This window comes from Coccinella septempunctata, chromosome 1 (genome assembly GCF_907165205.1).
Source record: "Coccinella septempunctata chromosome 1, icCocSept1.1, whole genome shotgun sequence".
NCBI classification, from domain to species: domain Eukaryota; kingdom Metazoa; phylum Arthropoda; class Insecta; order Coleoptera; family Coccinellidae; genus Coccinella; species Coccinella septempunctata.
This window is the reverse complement of record NC_058189.1, coordinates 10,669,447-10,691,269: the sequence shown is the minus strand read 5'-3', so window position 1 is coordinate 10,691,269 and position 21,823 is coordinate 10,669,447. Positions and strand designations below refer to the sequence as shown.

General features: G+C 33.7%; 2 protein-coding genes across 5 annotated transcripts in view; one reads left to right on the top strand and one right to left on the bottom strand.

Annotated features, from left to right (window-relative positions):
• The first annotated feature begins 149 nt into the window (after window positions 1–149).
• Window positions 150–19,922, top strand: LOC123323026 (ethanolamine-phosphate cytidylyltransferase). Of its 3 annotated transcripts, none has more exons than XM_044911222.1 (4): window positions 150–437; window positions 10,064–10,381; window positions 18,489–18,571; window positions 18,623–19,922. In XM_044911222.1, the coding sequence occupies exons 1-4, from the start codon at window positions 376–378 to the stop codon at window positions 19,252–19,254; spliced, it is 1,095 nt and encodes a 364-aa protein (XP_044767157.1). In that variant the 5' UTR covers window positions 150–375; the 3' UTR covers window positions 19,255–19,922. The 3 variants fall into 3 exon arrangements, with proteins under 3 accessions (XP_044767157.1, XP_044767156.1, XP_044767155.1); XM_044911221.1 differs by having other exon boundaries at window positions 18,489–19,267; window positions 19,704–19,922; XM_044911220.1 differs by having other exon boundaries at window positions 18,489–19,922.
• Window positions 19,923–19,961: 39 nt separating this feature from the next.
• Window positions 19,962–21,823, bottom strand: part of LOC123323025 — a 69,000-nt gene continuing 67,138 nt past the window's right edge. For both annotated transcript variants that reach the window (XM_044911217.1, XM_044911218.1), the window contains exon 6: window positions 19,962–21,400. In XM_044911217.1, the coding sequence (XP_044767152.1) occupies window positions 20,821–21,400 (580 nt within the window). In that variant the 3' untranslated portion in view covers window positions 19,962–20,820. The remainder of the gene's footprint in view (window positions 21,401–21,823) is intronic.

Genomic DNA, 21,823 nt, shown 5'->3' with positions numbered 1-21,823 from the left:
GTAGAGGATGCTCCGAATGCATTAAATTTTCGTTCAATATTAAGTTTTCATAAATGATAAATTGTTTATTGACAGTGGACTGCTTACTGTCAATAAATCTATGATCGTTAATGTCAACGGTTGTCAACCTCAATGTTGACTTAATTTTGTTCGATACTTGTTTGGTAGTGGGGAATTGATTATACTGATTAATAAACTATTCCTTAATTTTATAAATAATTAATTGTCTCTTCGATTCGCATTTTAGTTTCGATCTAAGTGCAGTTCGTGTCGATCTCCAAAAGTAGTTTCCGCTGTAACGTCATAAGGTTGCTAGGAAATTGTGTTTAAAAGAAAATTCTCATTTCTGACATCAATCAAATTCAAATTTCGAAAATGCAAGAAGAAAAAAAATTAAATGGTCATGCTAAACCAGTGCGAGTGTGGTGTGATGGCTGGTAAATAAAATTTCGATTTATATTTTTTATAACATGCAATGACGTCATTTTCCTTGAAAAGGTGTACAAAAATTCAGCTCTCATATAAAAATTAACAATTTGATCATCATTCATGAAGAAATTCAAGGATTATGATAAAAATTTTATAATTAATACATTAATTATCTCAAAATCTTCGAATTTTTTACTGTAAAAGACTGTAGGTAGATCCGAATTTCGCTCAAAAAGTTTACTTCTTTTATTATGTATATAATGTTGGTTTATTTGATTCTTGCGTCTCTCTAAAATTGCACGAAATGATTGGATATTCATCTTTGAATTATTTTAAGTTTGATGACAAAGTACCTATCATTTAATTTGGAAATTGTTTTTTTTTCTCATGAAATGAAAATCCTATGTTTTTTTTTCACATAAGATGTAAACCTATTTCAATTAGTAATCTACCAGCTACCTACTGGTTGTTTACGCTGAAGCAGCTAACGAGATTCTAAATTTCGTTGCTAATAATGTCATAGACGATATGCCTCATCGTGTATGAAAAAAAAAAAACTGAATAAATGAGTAAAAATCCCATTGATTTAAAAAGCGTGGGGAAAGCATAGAAAAGGAAAAGGCGAGTGCTGCTAAAAATTTTAAATGTGAATATTTCGAAAACGAATGTATTGAATGAAAAAAAAAATAACTATGAACTATTAACTGAGAATTAAACGCCTCTACAATAAGATATCACTTCATTCAAAATTAAGGGGTTGGGGTTGTAACAGGTTATGAGTTATGGGTTGAAGAGTTATGGTCATGAATTTAATCCTCGATTTAATCTTGAATGTTTACGCCCTAGAGTGAAAAATCGAAGTGTGCGAGCATTCTCTCGAAATAAGTTCATTTCGCCTGTTATCCTGTCTTTATTCCTTTACAAAAGACTCCTGTACTTTATGGGGCATACTATTTGAAATAACCGAGTGGTAAGGGTGCGACAAACTAATAATAAATATTATATATTATATTCAGATGATAAGTACATGTCTGAAAATAAATATAGGCTGAAAAATTATAGCTCTGCTTTCAGACAATTATTGAATTCTGGAGAAAGCACCTTACCGAACAGTCCTGCTCGAAGAGGTGTCTGCATGCCGTTAATTTTTTTGCTTATTTATTATTTTATGTATATTATACAATATTACATATTAGTCCATGGAATTTCATATTTTGTCAGTAACGGTATTTTCTTGAATCGCCGAAATTTTTGAGTTGAAATTGATTACTCTATCGACTAGTTATTCTACAAAAAAGTTGACCACCTTGTATATGAGAGAACGGGAATACTTGAAATGAAGATGTCATCAACTAATTGAATATTTGTAAAAGTAAATAAGTTCTCATCTCGGTTCTTTTGTACACTCATTCTCGAATATTAGTCCATCCTTTGTCTTGTTACAATGAATACATAATTTTTTTTTTTGAAAACTTTTATCTTATAAACAAAAAAGATATCAGCGATTATCATCATGAAAACTAATATCTCTAATTGATTTGCTCAATTCCGGAAATATTTCATATTCAGGACTAAAAATTCATAGGTATAATTAGTATATACGAGATGATTCTTGGACTTTTACCTATATTTCAACATTAAATTCGTACGGTCAAAAGAAACACTTTTTCCTTACCTTTGTTTCTGATTCACCCTAGATAAAAAGGTATCGCCACTTCTAGCTTTTATAATGAGCTATGACACCTCTGACAACAGAAAATAAATTTTTCTCAAGCATCAAATATACCATTTTAACCTTGAAATTAAGCTACCATAATTAAAAAAACAGGCTTAAACTCACTTTTTCCATTTCATTAGGTGTACGAAGTAGTCGTCTACTAGCACGGAACATCAAATATAAGGAGTGGATCTTTTAAACAGAGTTGCATTCAGCCGAAGTACCCAATTTTTCGAATTTCGCAGATATTTTTCGTTTTTTAATATCAAATTACTCGAAAACATATTACGAGAAATTGTGGAGCTCCTTATTTTATTTCAAAATTGTCAAATATTCATTATTATTCGAAGACTTGATGATGACTTAAGAAGAAATAAATAATCATTCAATACATTGTTCTCCAATTGCACTGTGAGGATATCTCTGCTTCAAAATTTGCTGATTTTGGTGGTAATAGTCGAAATCTTAATTTGGACCAGGTCTTTCGATCAGGTCCGGTCTTCCAAATACATGATGATTTTTCAGTTGTCCGAGAAACTCTGCAGGACCCAGGACCCTTATATTCTATAGATATAACGGGTATTACGAAATTGGAAAAAAAAATTTTGAGAAAACTTCTGACACTTTATTAATAAAGAGGGGTTCACTGAAACCTAGAAAGAACTGCAAAATGTGATTTTAAAAACTAATTATCTATCATTAATTATAACACTTCTGATATTCCACCATAAAAAAGGTCCTTATTTGATTGACTACGCTCGTGTATATAGTTGAAATGTGGATCAGGTGCCAAGAGGTTATCGTTTCAGGGTTTGTTTATACCTTCTTTCAGAAGCCAATGAGGGCATTGTACATATGCGATAGTGAATGGAGGAATTGGCGATAATGAATATAGATTGTTAGTTAATGAGCTTAGGAATTTTATTTTCAACGTGTAAGCTATATTGTTGTTACCCATATGCACAATGAATGTCTTACGTCCAGTTGCAGGAAAGTCCATTAAGATTTGATGTCCTATCAAAATTTAAAACTGTCATTTTTGAAGGGGAAAATGGAGGATTAAGATTTTAATGAAGTATTAAATTTTAATGGACTTTCCTGCAACTGGACGTTAAACATTAAAATACAAATATACAAATAATTATGTATATCTATGGGTCCACCCCAGACCCCAGCTCATTTTGAGGGAGTAGATACAGATATTTTAAAAATATTTTCTAGTGATGGGTGTTTGAAAGCACAATTTAAAATTATTGTCATATATACAGGGTGTTTGAAAACAAAGATATAAAAAATTGAATGTAACACCCTGTATTTGACCTCAAAATGGAATGGCAAGCTCAAATTATGATGAGTTTCTTCTTATCACTTAGAAACCTCAGAAACATCCTATACGAGATAATGGCGAAAAATTGAACATATGGAGTTTTTATACAGGGTGTTTTCAAAGGTGAGGCTTTTTTTGACAGAAGGTAGAACTCATCAAAATAAGTCGTTTAGCCAAAAGTTGTCTATACATCAAATTTAACCACGTATTCGGAAAGGGCAATAAATTTGCTACGAGATAAGAAAGTCTGTGTGCAGAAAAAAGTCTTATTGCGGGCTTGGTAAGGAGATGAATATCACGAGTCTGAAGTGAACAAAATTAGTCCTATTTTTCTAATGGTTTTATCGATGAAAAATTAATAATTATGCACATGTTTTCTTTTCGGTAAAAGGAACCTCATTTAGTGTACTTTCGTATGGCATATCAACCTTTGTGCTAGCTGCTTATCCTCTACCATAATATCATGGCTAACAAGATAACAACGAAAAAGTCGAAAAATTCAAATGTAGCGACATATTGTTCATTTATGGATATGCGAATGAGAATGCTCGAGCAGCGGTTCGAGAGTACGGTTTACGTTTTCCCAACAGACGACACAGACATTTGTACAAGTGTCTTGGCGATTAGGTAAAACAGGCTCGTCGAATTGGTTCTACATTGAGTATTCATCATTCTACAGTACACAAAGTACTCAAAAAAAAAAAATAAGTTACATCCATATCATCTGAAAAAGGTGCAGGATCTGTTACCTGTAGATGCTGAAACCAGACTTACATTTTGTAGGTGGTACCTGAATAAGTTAGGAGAGTGGGGGGCGATAGGGTATTATGGACTGATAAGGCCACATTCACGAAATCATGTTTGATTAATTTGCGAAATGTTTGGAAAAGAGGAGAAAAACCTCAAGCGACTATTGTTTCTTATTTCCAACATGAGTTAAGGGTCATCGTGTGGTCGGCAGTCACTTTTCGGAGTGGTTTTACTTCTCGATCACCTTAATGCTGAAGAATTTATTAGATTAATCCAAAGCAACCTAAAAGACATATTGGATGAAATGCCCTTGTCTAACGGACGAAATATCTGGTTTCAAATGGATGGCTGCCCAACACATAATAGTCGTAATGTACGAGATCTATGGAATGAATATTTTGGGATGCAATAGATTGGAAGGTACGGTCTGGTAAGATGGCCACCAAAGAGCCCCGACCTTACGCCTTTGGATTTTTATGCCTGGAATACTTTGAAAGAGAAAGTATATCAAATTCGCGTTCAGACTCGAGAGGAGCTCATCGATAGAATAAAATTGAGTTGTGCAGAAATGCGTCAGAAACGCTATGAACTTCGCAGAGTTGTAGATTCAGTAAGAAATAGATGTTTCAAATGTATTGAACAGGTGGACATTTTTAACAATTGTTACTCGTATAAGTAGTAGAGTTCTGTTTTCTTTATATTTTTTTATAAAATCTGTATTATTAAAATTATGCTTATACTTACATACATTGCAACAATATGACTAAGAAGAATAATTTTTTTTTGCTACTACTCTTGATATGTATAAATCGGGCTGAAGGACCTAAGGTCGATTGCCCTTTGCTTGTAAGCAATAAATTTCAGTTATTATTATTAAATTATGTTAATTTTTTTTGTTATTATTTTGATTCAAGATAAATTTATAATTTCTATGAGAATTTTATTAGGATTCAATCATGAAGATCTCCAAAATAGAACAAATTCAGGTTCGGAATTTTTTGATTTTTTCGTTGTTATCTTGTTAGCCATGATATTATGGCAGAGGATAAGCAGTTGATACACCATTCGAAGTACACTAAATGAGGTATTTTTACTGAAAAGAAAACATGTGCATAATTATTAATTTTTCACCATTGGAAAAATAGGACTCATTTTGTTCACTTCAATGATATTCATATCCTTACCATGCCCGCAAAAACATTTTTTCTGCACACAACCTCTCTTATCTCGTAGCAAATTAATTGCCCTTTCCGATTATGTGGTCAAATTCGACGAGGCTACAAGGAAAACTGAATAATGATTGATTTTATGAAAAAACTTGAAATATTTCGTGAAATCAAGAAATGTTGAATTGAAGAATAACGATCCTCATTTCGACCATGTGTTCTATGACATTTTTTGTTGAATATCACTCGTCTTATTCCCCCCCATGAAGTTTGGCCACTTTAAAAGTAGACACCCTGTATAAAATATCCAAGATGGCTGAGATCAACCCCTAGAAGTTCGACAATATTTCATTGAATTTCAAGTACGGGACTGTGGAAGGTGACTCCGGCATCGCAAAAAACGAAACAACACATAAAAACATCATATGTCTGGACAATGAATGGTTCAACTTCTATGCGGAAACACCAAATACATTCAGTGTTACTATTTTTTTTGCGGTCTTTCCAAATTTGTAAATAAATTTTTAAAATATTGACATACAGTGTTTTGTTTCGACTCAAGACCTTCTATTCTAATACATTGTTTTGAGGCCGGGCCTGAAAAAAATGTTTTTTTATTATTTTCATCTACTCAGCTTAGAAAGAAGAATGTATAAGCCAAACATTATAAAACTGTGTAGGGTCAGTTACGATTAACTGAAAAAATGGGAAAAAAACTCAATACCCTATTTCCCAGTAATTAAGAAAGTCAGACCCATAAAATATGGGATATATAGAGGAACCTTGGTGTCCTCTATTTACCCCTACTGTATGCGTATTTCCCAATGAATCAATCTACGGACCATATCCTGAATATATACAACCAAATGACATTTTGGCCTAGATGAACAATTTTCGTTATTCCAAGAAAATATTTGTCTCGTTTATGTGATCAGTGGAAGTAATTCAAAAGGTTAATTGTTAGTTTATTGATTCCCTATGAATATTGCATATTCATGTCGATGAGTAATACAAGCTTATAGTTATGCTATGATTTGCATATCTCATTCCGACCTTATCCTCATGTTATTGTTTAAGGTTGAATACACGGAAACTTTCGGTGTAGCGTGAATTTATTGATTAGTAAATTGTAAAAATCAAATCTACCAGAATATTCATTGTGAGAATTTTTATTGAATTCGCACATGAATTGTAATTGAAATGTATGATTTTCATTCCTCTGAATGAATTATCATTAATAATATTATGGCACTGGAATTAAGACAGTGATTTACCATTACTGATTGATTTTATTCACTACTTAATGCCGGTTTCATAATCAAACCTAAAATACCTTTAATTCTAAAGCTTTAAGCTTAAAGTGACGTTAAATTCGATTATGAAACTGGACGTTAATAATTGATCCAATCTTTCAATAATAAATAATAATAATAAGAAGAAAACAATAAACCGAGACGAGATGAAACAGCATGAAAAAATAACATCAGTTTTCTCAAATAATATTCAACAAAATTGCAACCAAACTCTTGAGGCTAAGATGGACGCTATGTAATGAATGTTTTGTAAAATAAATATATTCTTTATATTATCTCGTATAATGCGCCGTTTTCGAGTAATTTGATGTTCAAAAATTAAAAATATCTGTGATATTTGAAAAACTGGGCAATTTGGCTGACTGCAATTCTGTCTAAAAGATCCACAGATGTGTAGTGTCATAGATTTAGCTTGTTATTCTGAAGGGAATTTTGTTTCTCCAGGGGTGATACAGCTCATTATTAAAACTTAAAATGGCTATATCTTTTTATCAGAGCCCAATCGGAAAAAATGGTGAAGGAAGAAAGTGTTTCTTTTCACCTCAAGAATCTACAGTTAACATAATTGTACGAGTCAAAGACTCACCCTGTTGTGCTTTATTCAATTGTTCATAGTTTAACGTCTCTGACAAAAAAATGCTAACCCTTTTCATATTACTCACTATACAGGGTGTCTGTAAACAAAAGCGAAGACTTAGGGAGATGATTCCTCGATGAAAATAAGCAGGGGTTGTTCTCATAATTTTTTTTTCGAAACCGTCATCTCTTCCAAGATACAGCCTTTAGAAGGCGATGACGAGTTGGCAGTTTTTAATTTTTTTTACAGGTTCTAGAAAACACTGAGTCATGAAACTATACATAATATGAAGCACTAACTAGATGTTACTCACGCAATTTTTTTAGATCTTATAACTTCATTATTAGGGGTTGAAAATAACAACCTCTTATCATTTTCCTTCAAAAATAGTTTTCGTGGGATATATTTTCGAAAAATAAAATTCTTTTATGGTTTCCTATTCAATTCTGGAGAGAAAAAGTCTTTTGCAAAATTTCGATACAGTCGATACTTTTCTTGGAATAAATAAAAACTTACAAGCAGTATACGAAGGTATACTGGTATAAGGTATAAGTATATGAGGCAGAGAGTTGATGCATGTATTTTAGCGGGAGTTAGTCATTCTAGGTAACACTTATAAGATGAAATGGAATGAACAGTGATCAGAACTGCTTGTAAGTTTATATTTATTCCGAGAAAAGTAACGACTGTATCAAAATTTTACAAGGGACTTTTTTCTCCAGAATTGAATGGGAAACATAATAGAATTTTATTTTTCGAAAATCTATCCCACAAAAACAATTTTTGGAGTAAACTCATAAGGGGTTGTTATTTTCAACCACTAATACTAAAGTTATGAGATCTAAAAAAAATCGTGTGAGTAACATCTACTTAGTGCTTCATATTATGTAAAGTTTCATGACTCATGCCCGTTTTCACCAACGATACCTAAATTTTAAGGAATACCTAAGCCCATTTAAGTGACTCTTAACTTCAATTTCGTTTTCACCAACGTTTAGGGAACTCTTAAGTGCTAGGGGACACCTAAATTATAAATGCCCGAAAGTCGATCCCCTATCGTATCCCTAATAAAGTGACAGTGAGTTTTGACATGTCTACGATACTCAGAAAGAATTTTTTTTGAGAAACGGAAAAATGTTAGTCGTGAATTTGTGGAAATGATCGCTCTTCGAAATCCCAATCATCAAATTTTGAGGGGTTGGTTTGAGATTTGTGTATTTATTTGGAGACACGGTAGTTTGGGAAGTGATTGAACTAAAAACCCCTTCACAGTGATAACTTCTAATCACCAATTTCTAGCAAATGAACAATATTTGAGAGCTTTCAAGAGTAGAAATCGCTCGAATATCAATAAAGCAGAGCTTGTTCTTAGGAATGAATAGAAGCAGTTGTGTTGAAATTGTGTGAAAAATTTTGAACATATACAATAGAAGTTTATGAAAACAATGCAGTCATGTTGGAATTTGGCGAATCTTTATATCTCGAGCAGGATGTTCGGTGACACCATATAGAATGATTTGTATCACTATCAACGCAAAGGGAATATTGGATTTATGTTTCTGTCTTTATGAGTATTAATAAAAAAAAAAACTAGTAGGGAACTATTTTATTTAGATGAATATTGCTTCCTATAGAAAGTTAGTTTAGTGAATTATTATCAATAGGAAATTGAATATTTGGGAAAAAATATTGAACAATATATAGAAATCAGAATTTTTATTGATATGCTTGAGGAGAGTACTGAAAGTTGGGTAACCGACATTAACACTTCACATAAAAACACTTCAACTGTTGTTGAAATATGCTTCAAGAGTGTTTCTCAATATAGCATTCAATCCAAGAAAAAATATACCAATTTGTTCTATCCTCATCTTTCAATCTTCATATTATTTAAACATGAGCACATTCTGGAATACATCTTTTCTTAACATGAATCTTTCCATTTGGAATATTTCATATAGGTAACTCCTTTTTTTATCTAACTTCTTTGTCAAGATTCTGCCAAGAATTTGGTGTGTACTGAACTTTATTATGAAATGAATTTGAAACATTTATCGAAGATATCCACTTCCACTTTCTGTTTTTAGATAGATCACATAATCCAGTGTTATGTAGGAGTGTATGTGTAGAGCGGAGTACTATGTATTCTATTATATTATAATATAAATATAATATAAAAGCTCACTTGTATTTTCTCTTTTCATGATTACTCGGATTTAAAAGCCAGATACTTGCGTAATTTCTCTCAAAAAAATTAATATTTTTAACGTCAAACTACAACGACAGGTCAATATCACGAGCACAGATCCTTATGTTTTCGAAATACTGTTGAAATCTCATACGAAATACATTTCTTTTTAATTTATTACAGGGAAACAATGAATATAGGGCACAGGACATTGGAATATTTCAGGAGAATATAAACGGAAATCTTTTTGCAAGACATAAAAAATCGTGCGATTCGGTGAACCATTACGTCTGTACCCTCGTAGCCAAATTTCGTAGCTACGAGCTCCTATCCATTCCCTAGATAAGTACTCCTTAACAAAGTGTACCCTTGTACGGTGAAAACGAATTTATATTAAGGGTAGAGTTAGGTACTCCCTAAAGCTAAGGAATACTTAGATAGGGGCTTGTTCAGGGATCGTTGGTGAAAACGTGCATCAGTGTTTTAGAAACCGTAAAAAAAATTAAAAACTGCCAACTCGCCATCGCCTTCATTCTTTCATTTTGCATCATAGTGAAGAATATTGTTTCCTCATGAAAACTGACTTCGATTTTCAGTTATGACATGGTACACTTCGGTCATGCCAACTCTCTACGTCAGGCCAAAGCTCTGGGCGATTACCTTGTGGTAGGTATACATACAGATGAGGAAATTTCCAAACATAAAGGGCCGCCCGTCTTCAACGAGCAAGAACGGTACAAGATGGTGAGAGCAATAAAATGGGTCGACGAGGTTGTCGAAGGAGCACCGTACGTAACCTCTTTGGAAACGCTGGATAAGCACGGTTGCGACTTCTGCGTGCACGGGGATGACATAACCATGACAGCCGATGGCGTTGACACTTATCACAAGGTGAAAACGGCGAATAGATACCGGTGAGTACTGAAGTAATCATAGTAATATAGTGAGATCCCAGAGCGATCAGACAACTTACAAGGATATATATTGAAAAATGCTTAGCCTACTATAGAACCAAACAAAATTTCAATGTCAAAATATTTTATTACTCAACATATTCTCCTCTTTATTGGATACATTTATTACAGCGAACCTGGAACGCCTCTAGACCTTTCAAAAAAAATGTTTCTTCTTGCTCTGCAAACCAGACCTCCACAGCTTTTATTACCTCCTCGTTGGAAGAAAATTTACGATCTTTTAAACTTTTTTTCAGTTGAGGAAAGAGTTGATAGTCGGATGGAGCCAAATCTGGTGAATAAGGGGGGTGTTATATACTCCATTCACTTTTATTTTAGCAATCGGTTGGCCATGGAAATTTGACACATTTCACTCTGTATAGTACGAAAATGTGGGGTTATGACGCTTGTCAACACATTTTTGGGTTTTAAATCAACGCTATGTTGCCCGTTCTACGTAAAAGTTTCTGTTATTACGTACTTTATCACAATGTCGAATCTCTTCGGAAAATATGCGACGAACATAATTGAAGTTTATATACAAACTGATTGAAGCCATACTCCAGTTATTTGCATGGAAATCTTCTTTGGCTAAAGTTTGAATACGTTACATCAGTTGTAGATTTCAAAAATATTAACCCAAAGATGAAATGCATATGATGCAGTGGTTGGGAATGGGTATCTCCCGAAGGAAGATGTTAAATTCTTCAACAAAAATCATCTTGCATCAATATAAGTATTAAAGGAAGTTTCAATCAAGATGAACTTCATCTTTGAACAAAAATATCACATGAATAAACAATTAGCAGGACAACTGGCGCATATTTGTGGCGGTTCATCTTAATGCATTGATATAATAATAAATAATAATAATTGGGTATTTATTGGTACCTTAAAACTTTTACAATGTATAGGACAAGTCAAATTAAAAATAGAAAAATCAATTTTCGGGAACTTATTCTACGATGACATTAATCGAAAATCCTGTAGTAAACTTTTCGCATTAATTCACTCAAACGTAAAATTCTTAAATGCCACCACTTTTTTGAGTATCCCAATAGAAGAAAATTCTTTGTCTGAATTTTATATTCAGCTGAAATATAAGTCGTTTAGATTCAGATGAAACATGTTCGCTACCGTCTGACGTATTGTGGATTTCAGAATATCAGGGTATAACTATTTGAATGAGCGGACCTGAATTCTAAATAGCACTTCCTGAAACCCTGTCTCTTTTTTCAATCACTTTCGGCATTTTTGTAATAAAAATTGATATTAGTTGTGGCAACGGCGTTATGACATTAACGGCATTTCATGAGTTCCAACCTAACTTCGTTCTAGTCTTTGAACATAGAATATCAGGAAGGAGCTTTTTCGAATAAATGTGACGGGAATTGTGCGACGGAAACGGCCATATTGGTCTTCCAAGTTCTGATTTGAAAAGTGGCAGACTTGGAATTCAAATGATTCTGATATCTGTGGCCAAATGAACAAAGTGATGTTTTAACTTAATTTTGGTAATTTGGATTCTTGAAATTTTTTGGATATAAGGATTTTGGATATTTTAGCGTGAATAATTCATAGGTAGGTGATTTTTTAAGCTGAATATCAGGTATTAATTATGAGTTTCTGAATTTCATGACATAACAAGGTTATCCCATGACAATAACACTCCATGGGCGTAGGTGATGTTAAGTCATAGACCTTAACTGCCAATTCACAATGATGTTAATGGTTATGGTAATGTTAACGGTGAGCTACATGTAAACGCTTAAATAATAATAAATAATAGAGCTCCTACGATACTGTTCACATCAATGTTAATGTCAAGCGTAATGTTAATGATAATTATAAATATTTCTTGAATTTTTTATTATTTAAGCGTTAACATCGTAGCTCACTTTTAACATTACCATTACCATTAACATCATTGTGAATTGGCAGTAATACCATTAAGTATATAGCCAGGCAGTGTTAGGCGGGGCGAATTTCCGCTTTGATTATCAATTTGAACGAGCGTGAAAAAGTTTCTGACTTTACGTCAGTACTTTCCAAATTTTTTTGATTAATCAGAATCAACTGACTATTGAAGTTAGTTTTTTGGAAACTTCATTGTCCTACGCCACTGTTGAAAGGGAAATATATGTCGGCCATATTTCTCCTCTATTCCGGTCAAATTGAAATGAGCAATATGCTCCTTCCTGTTATTCTATATTCTAAGGTTCTAGTTACAAAAACTTGAGAAAATTATTTCATGGCCAACCGACTGCTAAAATAAATGTGAATATAGTATAGTAATTCAAACCCTAAATCACGAATTTTTTGCATGGCAACATGAGATTTGTGTGCAGGGGCGTTGTCCTGCAAAAACAAAACACCTTTGAATAGCTTTCCGCGTCTTTTCTCTTTAATTTTTTCCCGTAGAGTGGTCAGTAATGTCGAATAGTAATCTCCGGTTTTTGTTCTACCCTTATCCAAAACAATCAATCATGATTACTCCATGGCAATCCCAAAAAACTAAAGCAAGAACTTTTCCGGCAGATTTTTGGACACGAAACTTCTTAGGTCTTGGAGAACCAAAGTGTCGCCATTCCATCGATTGTTGCTTTGTTTCTAGATCGTAGAAATGTACCCAAGTCTCATCCATAGTAACAATTCGGTTTAAGAAGTCTACATCGTTTTCAAATCGAGCACAGATAGAACGCGATGCTTCTACCCTTTGCACGCTTTTGGTCAACATTCAAACATTTGGGTATCCATTTTGCAGCAATTTTTCTCATGTCCAGATTGACGTGAATTATATGATGAACGCGTTTGAATGAAATATTCAGTGCTTCAGATATCCGTTTTAGCCCAATTCGACGGTCTGAATAAATCATGTCATGAACTGTATCGATATTATCGGAGACTGACACAGAAACTGGCCTACCCGATCGGTCATCATCTTCAATGGAAAATTCACCTCTTTTGAAGCTTGCAGTCTAATTTTTCACGTTCGCATACGAAGGACATTGATCACCAAGAGTATTGAGCATATCTTCGTAAATCTGCTTACTTCTTAACCCTTTTAAATACAGGTATTTGATGATGGCTCGATACTCCAATTTTTCGATTTTCACAATTTCGGTGGATATCTTCTTTCTTTTAATTTATTGCGTAACTCTGGGTTACTTTTTTGACCTCACTGACACTTCTAATGAGTTATTGTTCGTTTCTATGGTAACGCAATATTTTTTTTATGCATGGAACTAGGCTAACTAGATATCAATACATCCTCGTATTTTCACACAGATGAAACTTTAGGTTCTTAGTAGAGTGTTATGTGCTTTGAATACCTGCGAACTTGTGGAGTTTGCCTAGTGACACCTGGGCAGGCACCAGGTAGGAAAGGTAACCAAAAATAAGTGTTGCTTACCTCAAATTCACATTTGCCTAGGCATTGCATAGAATGTCGGATTATACACACTGCCGGTAACATATGCATTGCCACATGATCAATCTTGGGGTAGTGTCGTGCATATATGGCAATGCTCTGGGGATGATTTTTCAATCTGAATAATTGGGATACTTCTCAGCGTTAGGGTGTGTTTTGTGGACGGCGATAAATTACTGTCTGAAGTTTCGAATGAACACAGCTTACAGGTTGGTAGTGGTCAGAATTGAATATTTTTGAAGGAAGGATGATGAAGAGTAATCTTTTAATGAGAAAAAGTTGACGGTGAAACATCCGTATCAGAATAAAGATAGCGTGTGCTCTAGCATGTCAGATCGCGGGTTCACGTATTTTTCCATTCATTGATACGATTCCCCTAGCCATCGAAATTTTCGAAAAATGTACATTTCTCCTACGTTGGAGGTTGATAATTATAACATCCTGTTGAACCTATTAGCGGTCAAGGTCAATGATATTATAATCAATCTAAAAATGATTAGAAGCTATTGATTACCAGAAACTTTTATATCGTTCAGCGGCAAATGAATGTGTAAGCGATCAGGAAGTTCATATTATCAGATAATGGGAATTTGATGTTTTTGATAAGCATAGATGCACTCAATGACATTAGAAGGGTTACACAGGAAGGTATGAATTTTTCAACTTTAATTTTTGGCAATGTGGTAGTCTTACATCAAGAATGAAAGAATAACATTGCAGGTTAGTACATTCCTGTACAAGATTAGGCATCGAGGAAACTCCTTATAATCATTTCGTAAAATTAAGGAGTTCACTGTTGAAATTAATGTCTGAATCAAAACCTTACCTAATATATCTGCAATATTTAAGTGAATCGTTGATGAAAGATATGTCTGAGGAATAAATGGAATGTGTAATAATGATAGTAAACTCAAAGCGTCACTGAATTGTTGTATATAATTCCATGGCAATAAAACGCAAATATTGTAAAACCCCAAATATTGTGAAGCGTAGATGAATTTTGGTTTATCATTTCTTATAATATACTGGCATAATCCTATATCTTCTATATCTTTATGAGTTCGCTTTTGGAATCGCGAAAACAAATATGAAGATTTGAAAAACACCGTCCCTATTATACAGGGTGACAAATATTCTACATTCACTTTTCCTTCACCATTTTCTCGGAATCGGCTCGGTTTGAAATATACAGGCTGTTGAAAAACCATAAAAATACCAAAAATTCGAAGAACCCAACTCTTGAAACTAAGTTGGACGCTATCTAATGAATATTTGAACGTTTTGTAAAAAAAAAGTATCTGAAATTCGAAATTTTGGGTACTTTGGCCGAATGCAACTCTGATCCAAAGATAAAACTTAAAATGGCAATATCTTTTATCTTTTTATCAGGGCTGATTCGGGAAAAATGGTATAAAAAAAGTGTTTCTCTTGACCTCAAGACTCCACTGTTAAAATATTTGTACCAGTCAAAGACTTACCCTGTAGATTGTGTATAAAAAATCTGCTAAATTGCTATAGTCCTTCCCCCGTAAATCATGGGAGAAAATCGATTAAATTTAGATCTTTTTTGTTGTGAATGAATTTTATAAAAACCATAAATCTAATAATGATATTTGGAAATTACAAATTCATAACAAGTTCAAATTTACGGTAATGAAAACTACCGATTTCAGTACATATTATAATAAAGAAAGGTCTTGCCTTATTTCAAACTAAGTTCAAATATGTTCATTTTGTCTTCCCAAATATAAAAGAACTAATGAAAAATTATATAAATCGTCGACGATTGATTTCTGGGGTATTTCATTTTTTTTTTTGGTGTAGGAAAAGGAAAATACTTTACCATGCAGTTTACTCATCGAGACATGTATGTAGACTCCAAAGAATTGATAAAAATCTTATCTAATCTAATAGAGTTTTAATTAGAACCTGCTGGTTTTCCAGGACAAACTTTAGTATGTGTTCATTTTAAGTGAGGAAAACTGAAAAACTTATTCTATAATTGCAATTTCTGATTAATAGTCAACTCCAGAAAATCGGTCGACAAGTAGACTTTCAACTGTCTCCATTTGGAAAGTAGCCTTCACACTCTGTGCCATAATTTCCAACAGGAAATCAATAGGTCGGGATATTGGATAACCAGATATGTGTGTGACAATAAATTCAACACCATCTAAAAAATAGGAGTCTCGTTCGGAAAACTAAAACTTTATGTCACATCTGAGAAATCAGATGTTTCATGTAAAAACTATAAATAAGAATCAACTCATACCACCTGTTTGTATGAATATCAACAAATGTTACGATCTGAATCGATCTAGTCAATTTTTCACCGTCAGGACAACGAAAGGGAGCTGTTCCATTGAAGAAGGGTAGATGTTGACCATGGTTTCGGTCTCATTCGACCTCGTCAGAGCAACACAACTCAAACTCCGATGTAAAACGCTTGGAATTGACGGACCCCTAATTAAATTCTAGTAGTAGCTTCTGAGTATCATTAAGTACTCGAACTCGAGCGATGTTTATAATTTGAAGCTCTATAATTCCTTGTCCAGTTTACATCGGAATTATAGTTCAATAAAAATTGGCAGCTTCCTTCTCCAATTCATCTGAAGGCTCTTTCCTTTGAATAATTAAAATCTTTCTCCAATTCACACCGATTTTATGATGTTTCACAGAACGCTGATTGTTGGATATACCATTCGATAGTAGTTCAGTTGCCAGAATGTAAAAACTCGAAACTTTCTCAATTGACTATAAATTCAAATAATGACAACTGAAAATCTACAACCTGGCTGTCTCACCCTGTCTCTGGCTTGCTATTTAAAATAGAGCCTTGCGGTTTTTACGTTCCTGTCCTACTTTTTTGTGAAACTCAAGTTGTCCTTATCAGATTTTACATAACTGTTTCCTTTTATGAGATACAGGGCGATTTTGGAAATTGATATTAACTTTTCGGACCCTTCCTTTATCTCCGAAGTTAGAAAGTTAGAAATAAGCTGAGCTAAAAACTACGTCTGATACAGAATTCTGCGTAGAATCCAGGGGCGCACTCAATATTTTTTTTTGGGGTATGATTCTGAAGATACGACCCACACAAACCTATATTTTTTTCAATGGAACACCCTGTATTTTATTACTTCGTTGAATTCGTTATTTTTTTTCCCTTCAAAATGATGTATAATTTTATATAGGTATGATGTTCAGAAATGCTAAACAACACTAAAACATCACATAATGATGATTTTTGTTAGTGGGCCATGGATTTCCCATATAAAAGATGAATCATTTGGATAATTTTCATTTGTGATCTTTACTTATAGGTAAGCGAACAAAGATAATACACTCATCACTAACACGAAAAACAAAACGTAGGTACCTACCTAGATGAAATCATAATACAAATTGGATACAGAAGAAATACCCGATAAAATATTTATCATTGATACAAATTTTCACCATTACATAATATCTTATCTTACTAATTAAACTGATCAAATTTCTGTCCATTTTCCCTAATACATAATTGAAAAACATTTTCAATATCCGGCTGAGTGCATTTAATATTAAAAAAGGGCGGTTTTGTAAATCCTGGAAAGCTGCCTCTGTTGATGCACGAAGTTCTTCGAGACTGTTGTGTCTGAAAGACAATAATAATTCATAGCGATGACAGCTAGAGATTTGTTTTTTCTCTCCAAAATACAAACTTGATAAAACAATGCTGCCAAATTCATAATAGCCATAATAACAACAAGGATATTTTTATCAACCATGATCTATTACTTTTAATAATCAAAAGTAATAATTCTCTTCTTGAAACTTGGGAAATTCATAGCCCACTAACAAAAAATCATCATTATGTGATGTTTTAGTGTTTTTTAGCATTTCTGAACATCATACCCATATAATATTATACATAATTTTGAAAAAAATAACGAATTCAACGAAGTAATAAAATACAGGGTGTTCCATTGAGGAAAATATAGGTTTGTGTCGGTCGAATCTTCAAAATCATACCCTGAAAAAAAATATTGAGTACGCCCCTGGATTCTACGCAGAATTCTGTATCAGAATTCAGTATCAGCTCAGCATTATTTCTAATAACTTCGGAGATAAAGGAAGGGTCCGAAAAGTATCAATTTCCAAAATCGCCCTGTATCTCATAAACGGAAACAGTTATGCAAAATCTGATTGGGCCAACTTGGGTTTCACAAAAAAGTAAGACAGGAACGTGAAAACCGCAAGGCTCTATCTTGAATAACAAGCGAGAAACCTGGCTGTCTCACCCAAAATTGGAATTCCAGATATTCTAAGGTGAATTTTCGATTAAAAAGAAAACGAAATAGGTCGGAGATCCGTCAATCAAGGCTTGATTCTCCGTTCAAGCTTTGTAAAAAAACACGAAGGAGTTCTCTGTCAATGGATACTTTTGTTTTGGTACATAATGTATTCCCCATCATGATAAAAGGAGCCCTGAGTGCCGTTTAGCCTCACATATCATGTCTTGCATTGTTCAGTAGCATTAACTACTTGTAGACCAATTACAAGGTCTAGATAGGTCTAATTGTCAGTAACTCACTTAAATGCTGAACGAACTTTTCATTTTCGAATTCTTCACTGACGAACCTTGTTTTCCAGAGAAGTACAAAGAACCGCAGGCGTGTCTACCACCGATCTAGTTGGCCGAATGCTGCTCCTAACCAGGAATCACTTTCGACAAGGTCAGTATGAATATTCAGTTGACAGCGGTCACTCATCTTCAATGGGTCAAGACTCCTCGGCTCGTTCACCATGGACCGGTTGCTCCCAATTCCTCCCCACTACCCGGAAATTAATTCAATTCTCCGATGGAAGATCACCTCTTCCTACCGACAGGGTGGTGTACGTAGCTGGAGCCTTTGACCTATTCCACGTCGGGCACTTGGATTTCTTAGAGAAGGCTAGAGAGCTCGGCGACTTTCTGATTGTGGGTTTGCACACCGACCCGGTAGTGAATAGGTACAAAGGTTCCAACTATCCCATCATGAACCTGCACGAACGCGTTCTAAGTGTGCTAGCTTGTCGATACGTGTCAGAGGTGGTGATCGGTGCCCCGTATTCCGTTACCAAAGACCTCATGGATCATTTTAAAGTACATATTGTTGCTCACGGGAGCACGCCGGTGGCACCTGACGAGGACGGTCGAGACCCTTTCCTTTATCCGAAGGAAATCGGGAAGTTCGTCACTTTGGACTCTGGTAATAGCATGACTACAGAAAAAATTGTGGAAAGAATCATAAGGAATCGGCTAGAGTATGAAGCCAGAAATGTTAAAAAGGAAAAGAAAGAGATGGACTTGATAAATGCTATGGAAGCTCAAAAAAATAACAGTTGTAAAGGAGATGTGCTAAAAATTTCCGCATGAGTGTGATGTCCAGGTGAAGGATTTTATTTTTCTTTCTGTTCGCCAAGTTTCATCAAAATCATCACATCGGGGTTTTTTCTGCTTTATTTCATCAAATACTCAGTTTGAACAAAAAATATAATATATGTACGTATTTCATTTCATTGCCATATTGTTGGAATTAGATTATAATAGTACACATTTTTCTTTTCATTCCATTGGGTAGAAATGTATAGGTATAAAAATCATCAATTTTGAATATTTGTAATGATTAGTAATGCTTTTGCTAATTTTAATCAATTCCTCATGTGATAAAAATCGAGGTTACAGCCAGTATGCATGTTAATCATACAAACCATATCATGTAATACATCTAATTTTTTTTCAGAGATATTTGATTCAATTTCAAGTTTCTCATCTCGAATGATTATTATCATCAATATTTTCTAATATAAGTTTTATATTTTTAGGATATTCAAGCCAAAGTGTTTGTCACTGAACGAATATGTTGAAATTTTTGTAGTCTAGCCAAATATCACTTTTAACTATGTGGATATCAACGATTGTAGGCTTGCAGGATACACAAGTTTGCTGTGTTGATATTGTTTTATCTTTACATTTTAAGTTGTTTTTATTTTTGTATAATATTGTACTTTATTTAACTGTTAATATATAAAATTTTTATTGTTTTCGTGTCAGTTTATATTCTATTAAGAGAAACACATTCGAAGTTGAAAGACATTTTATTACATATTATGTTTTCTTAAAACAGAAAATTTTCAAGCTTCACCTATGATATGTAACAACTGTTTGTCCCTTAGTTTATTCCGAACCTCCCAACATTGAAAACATCCTTAATTGCAGAAGAAATGCAGCAGATTTTTATTTCATCTACTGATTTTCTTCTATTTTAATCATATATATTAATAAATATTTACAAAATAAATAGATCTTCTCACTAACGAATAAATACTTCTAATAAATAAATACCTAACAAAAATAAATTATTTGGATTCAACAACGGAATAGAAAGAAGTTTGGCATGAAGTCTTCATAATATCATTAAGAAAATGTATGACTAAGGAAAACATCAAAAATCACCAAGATTCAGGTCAGTATTTGAAATGTTGCCCTGAATTGATTATTTATGTTATATTTACTGAAAGATTCTGGTAAATTGAATAAAACTGAATTACATCTGACTATTATCGACTTTTTGCAAAGCAGGCGAATATTTTCTTCTGAATATTTGTGAATATGGATCGTAATATTTGAATTCTTCTCATAAAATTTTTGAGAGCTTTTCCGTGTTGAACGAAGTCGTTATCGAGACAATAACTGACTAGGCACAGTCATGGACACGCATGGGAAGGCTATATTATAGAAAAAATTATGAGTAATGAAAAAAAATATTAGTGGGAAGTAATTCTGACATCACTTATTTCACAAAATCATTACGAAGAACATCACCTTTTTTACAGAAAAATCAAGCGTTTAAGGTAGAACAACTTGTAAACAAATTCCCAGGAAAATGATAGAAATAAGCCAGTAAACTTCAGTTTCATATAAAAATCTATACCAATATTTTCATTGAGTTATTGGTCTCCCTGTGTAACAACTTTCCGAGTAATTTCTAGATTCTCTTACTAATTGATCTATACTTTTACCTGTGTTAACTGCACCAATGAGAGCAGAGTGCAATCTTGTCGCTAACCAGCACATGATAAATGCAGATAGAAATAAAAGACAGCCTAAAATGGCAGCTATTACTAAGAACGTACTGCAAGAAGTTTCTACAACTGCCGATTTATGGAAAAATTCGCCAGGCATTAGAACAGTATATTCCAAATTTTCCTTGATTTTAGTAAACTGCGTTCCATTGTGAACCAAATGCTCCATGAAGCTAGTAGTTGTGTCTTTCGTGTTGTCCACTGCTCTCTTCTTTCTTCTCCCATGGCCGGATGGTTCGTAGAGATCTAAGCAGAAGTCTGGTTGACAATCCACAGCTTCCATGCACGCTTTTATCTGAGAGTGGATCCACAGTGTCGATCTTTCTTTCATGGAGCTCAGAAGAAAGGCCTCGAAATCTAGGAATACTTCGTTATGATGGTCTCTGTATCTCGCAGGTTGGTGAGGGATTATTGATGCGAAATCTCTGTTCCTGCATCTGGAATAGTCGATATTTTATTTGAAAATTCATGGAAAACGGAATTTAATACAGCATGGGTATTGTCTTTTTGCAAGAACACATTTAAGGGAGTCTTAACGTTAGGTCATACATGATTCCTATTAACTGCAATGGGAATCAGAGAAAAAAGTAAGCTTTAATCTTAAGCTAACTGAAATTTGTTAGTGCAAACTTGCATAAATGTGTATGTTTCTTCGTTCGCTTTTTGCCAGATCTTATTTATCTTCTTGCATACATCATATAGCACCTATGGGCGATATATGATGTATTACACATTTTTTAAATGGAAAATGAAAAGAACGGATGAATCTTTCTGATAGTTGGGGAGCCCGAGAGGGAAATTCGGGATTAACTCGAGCGTGTCTGCAACCTTTTAGATTTAAGCTTACTCAAGCTTTGCAG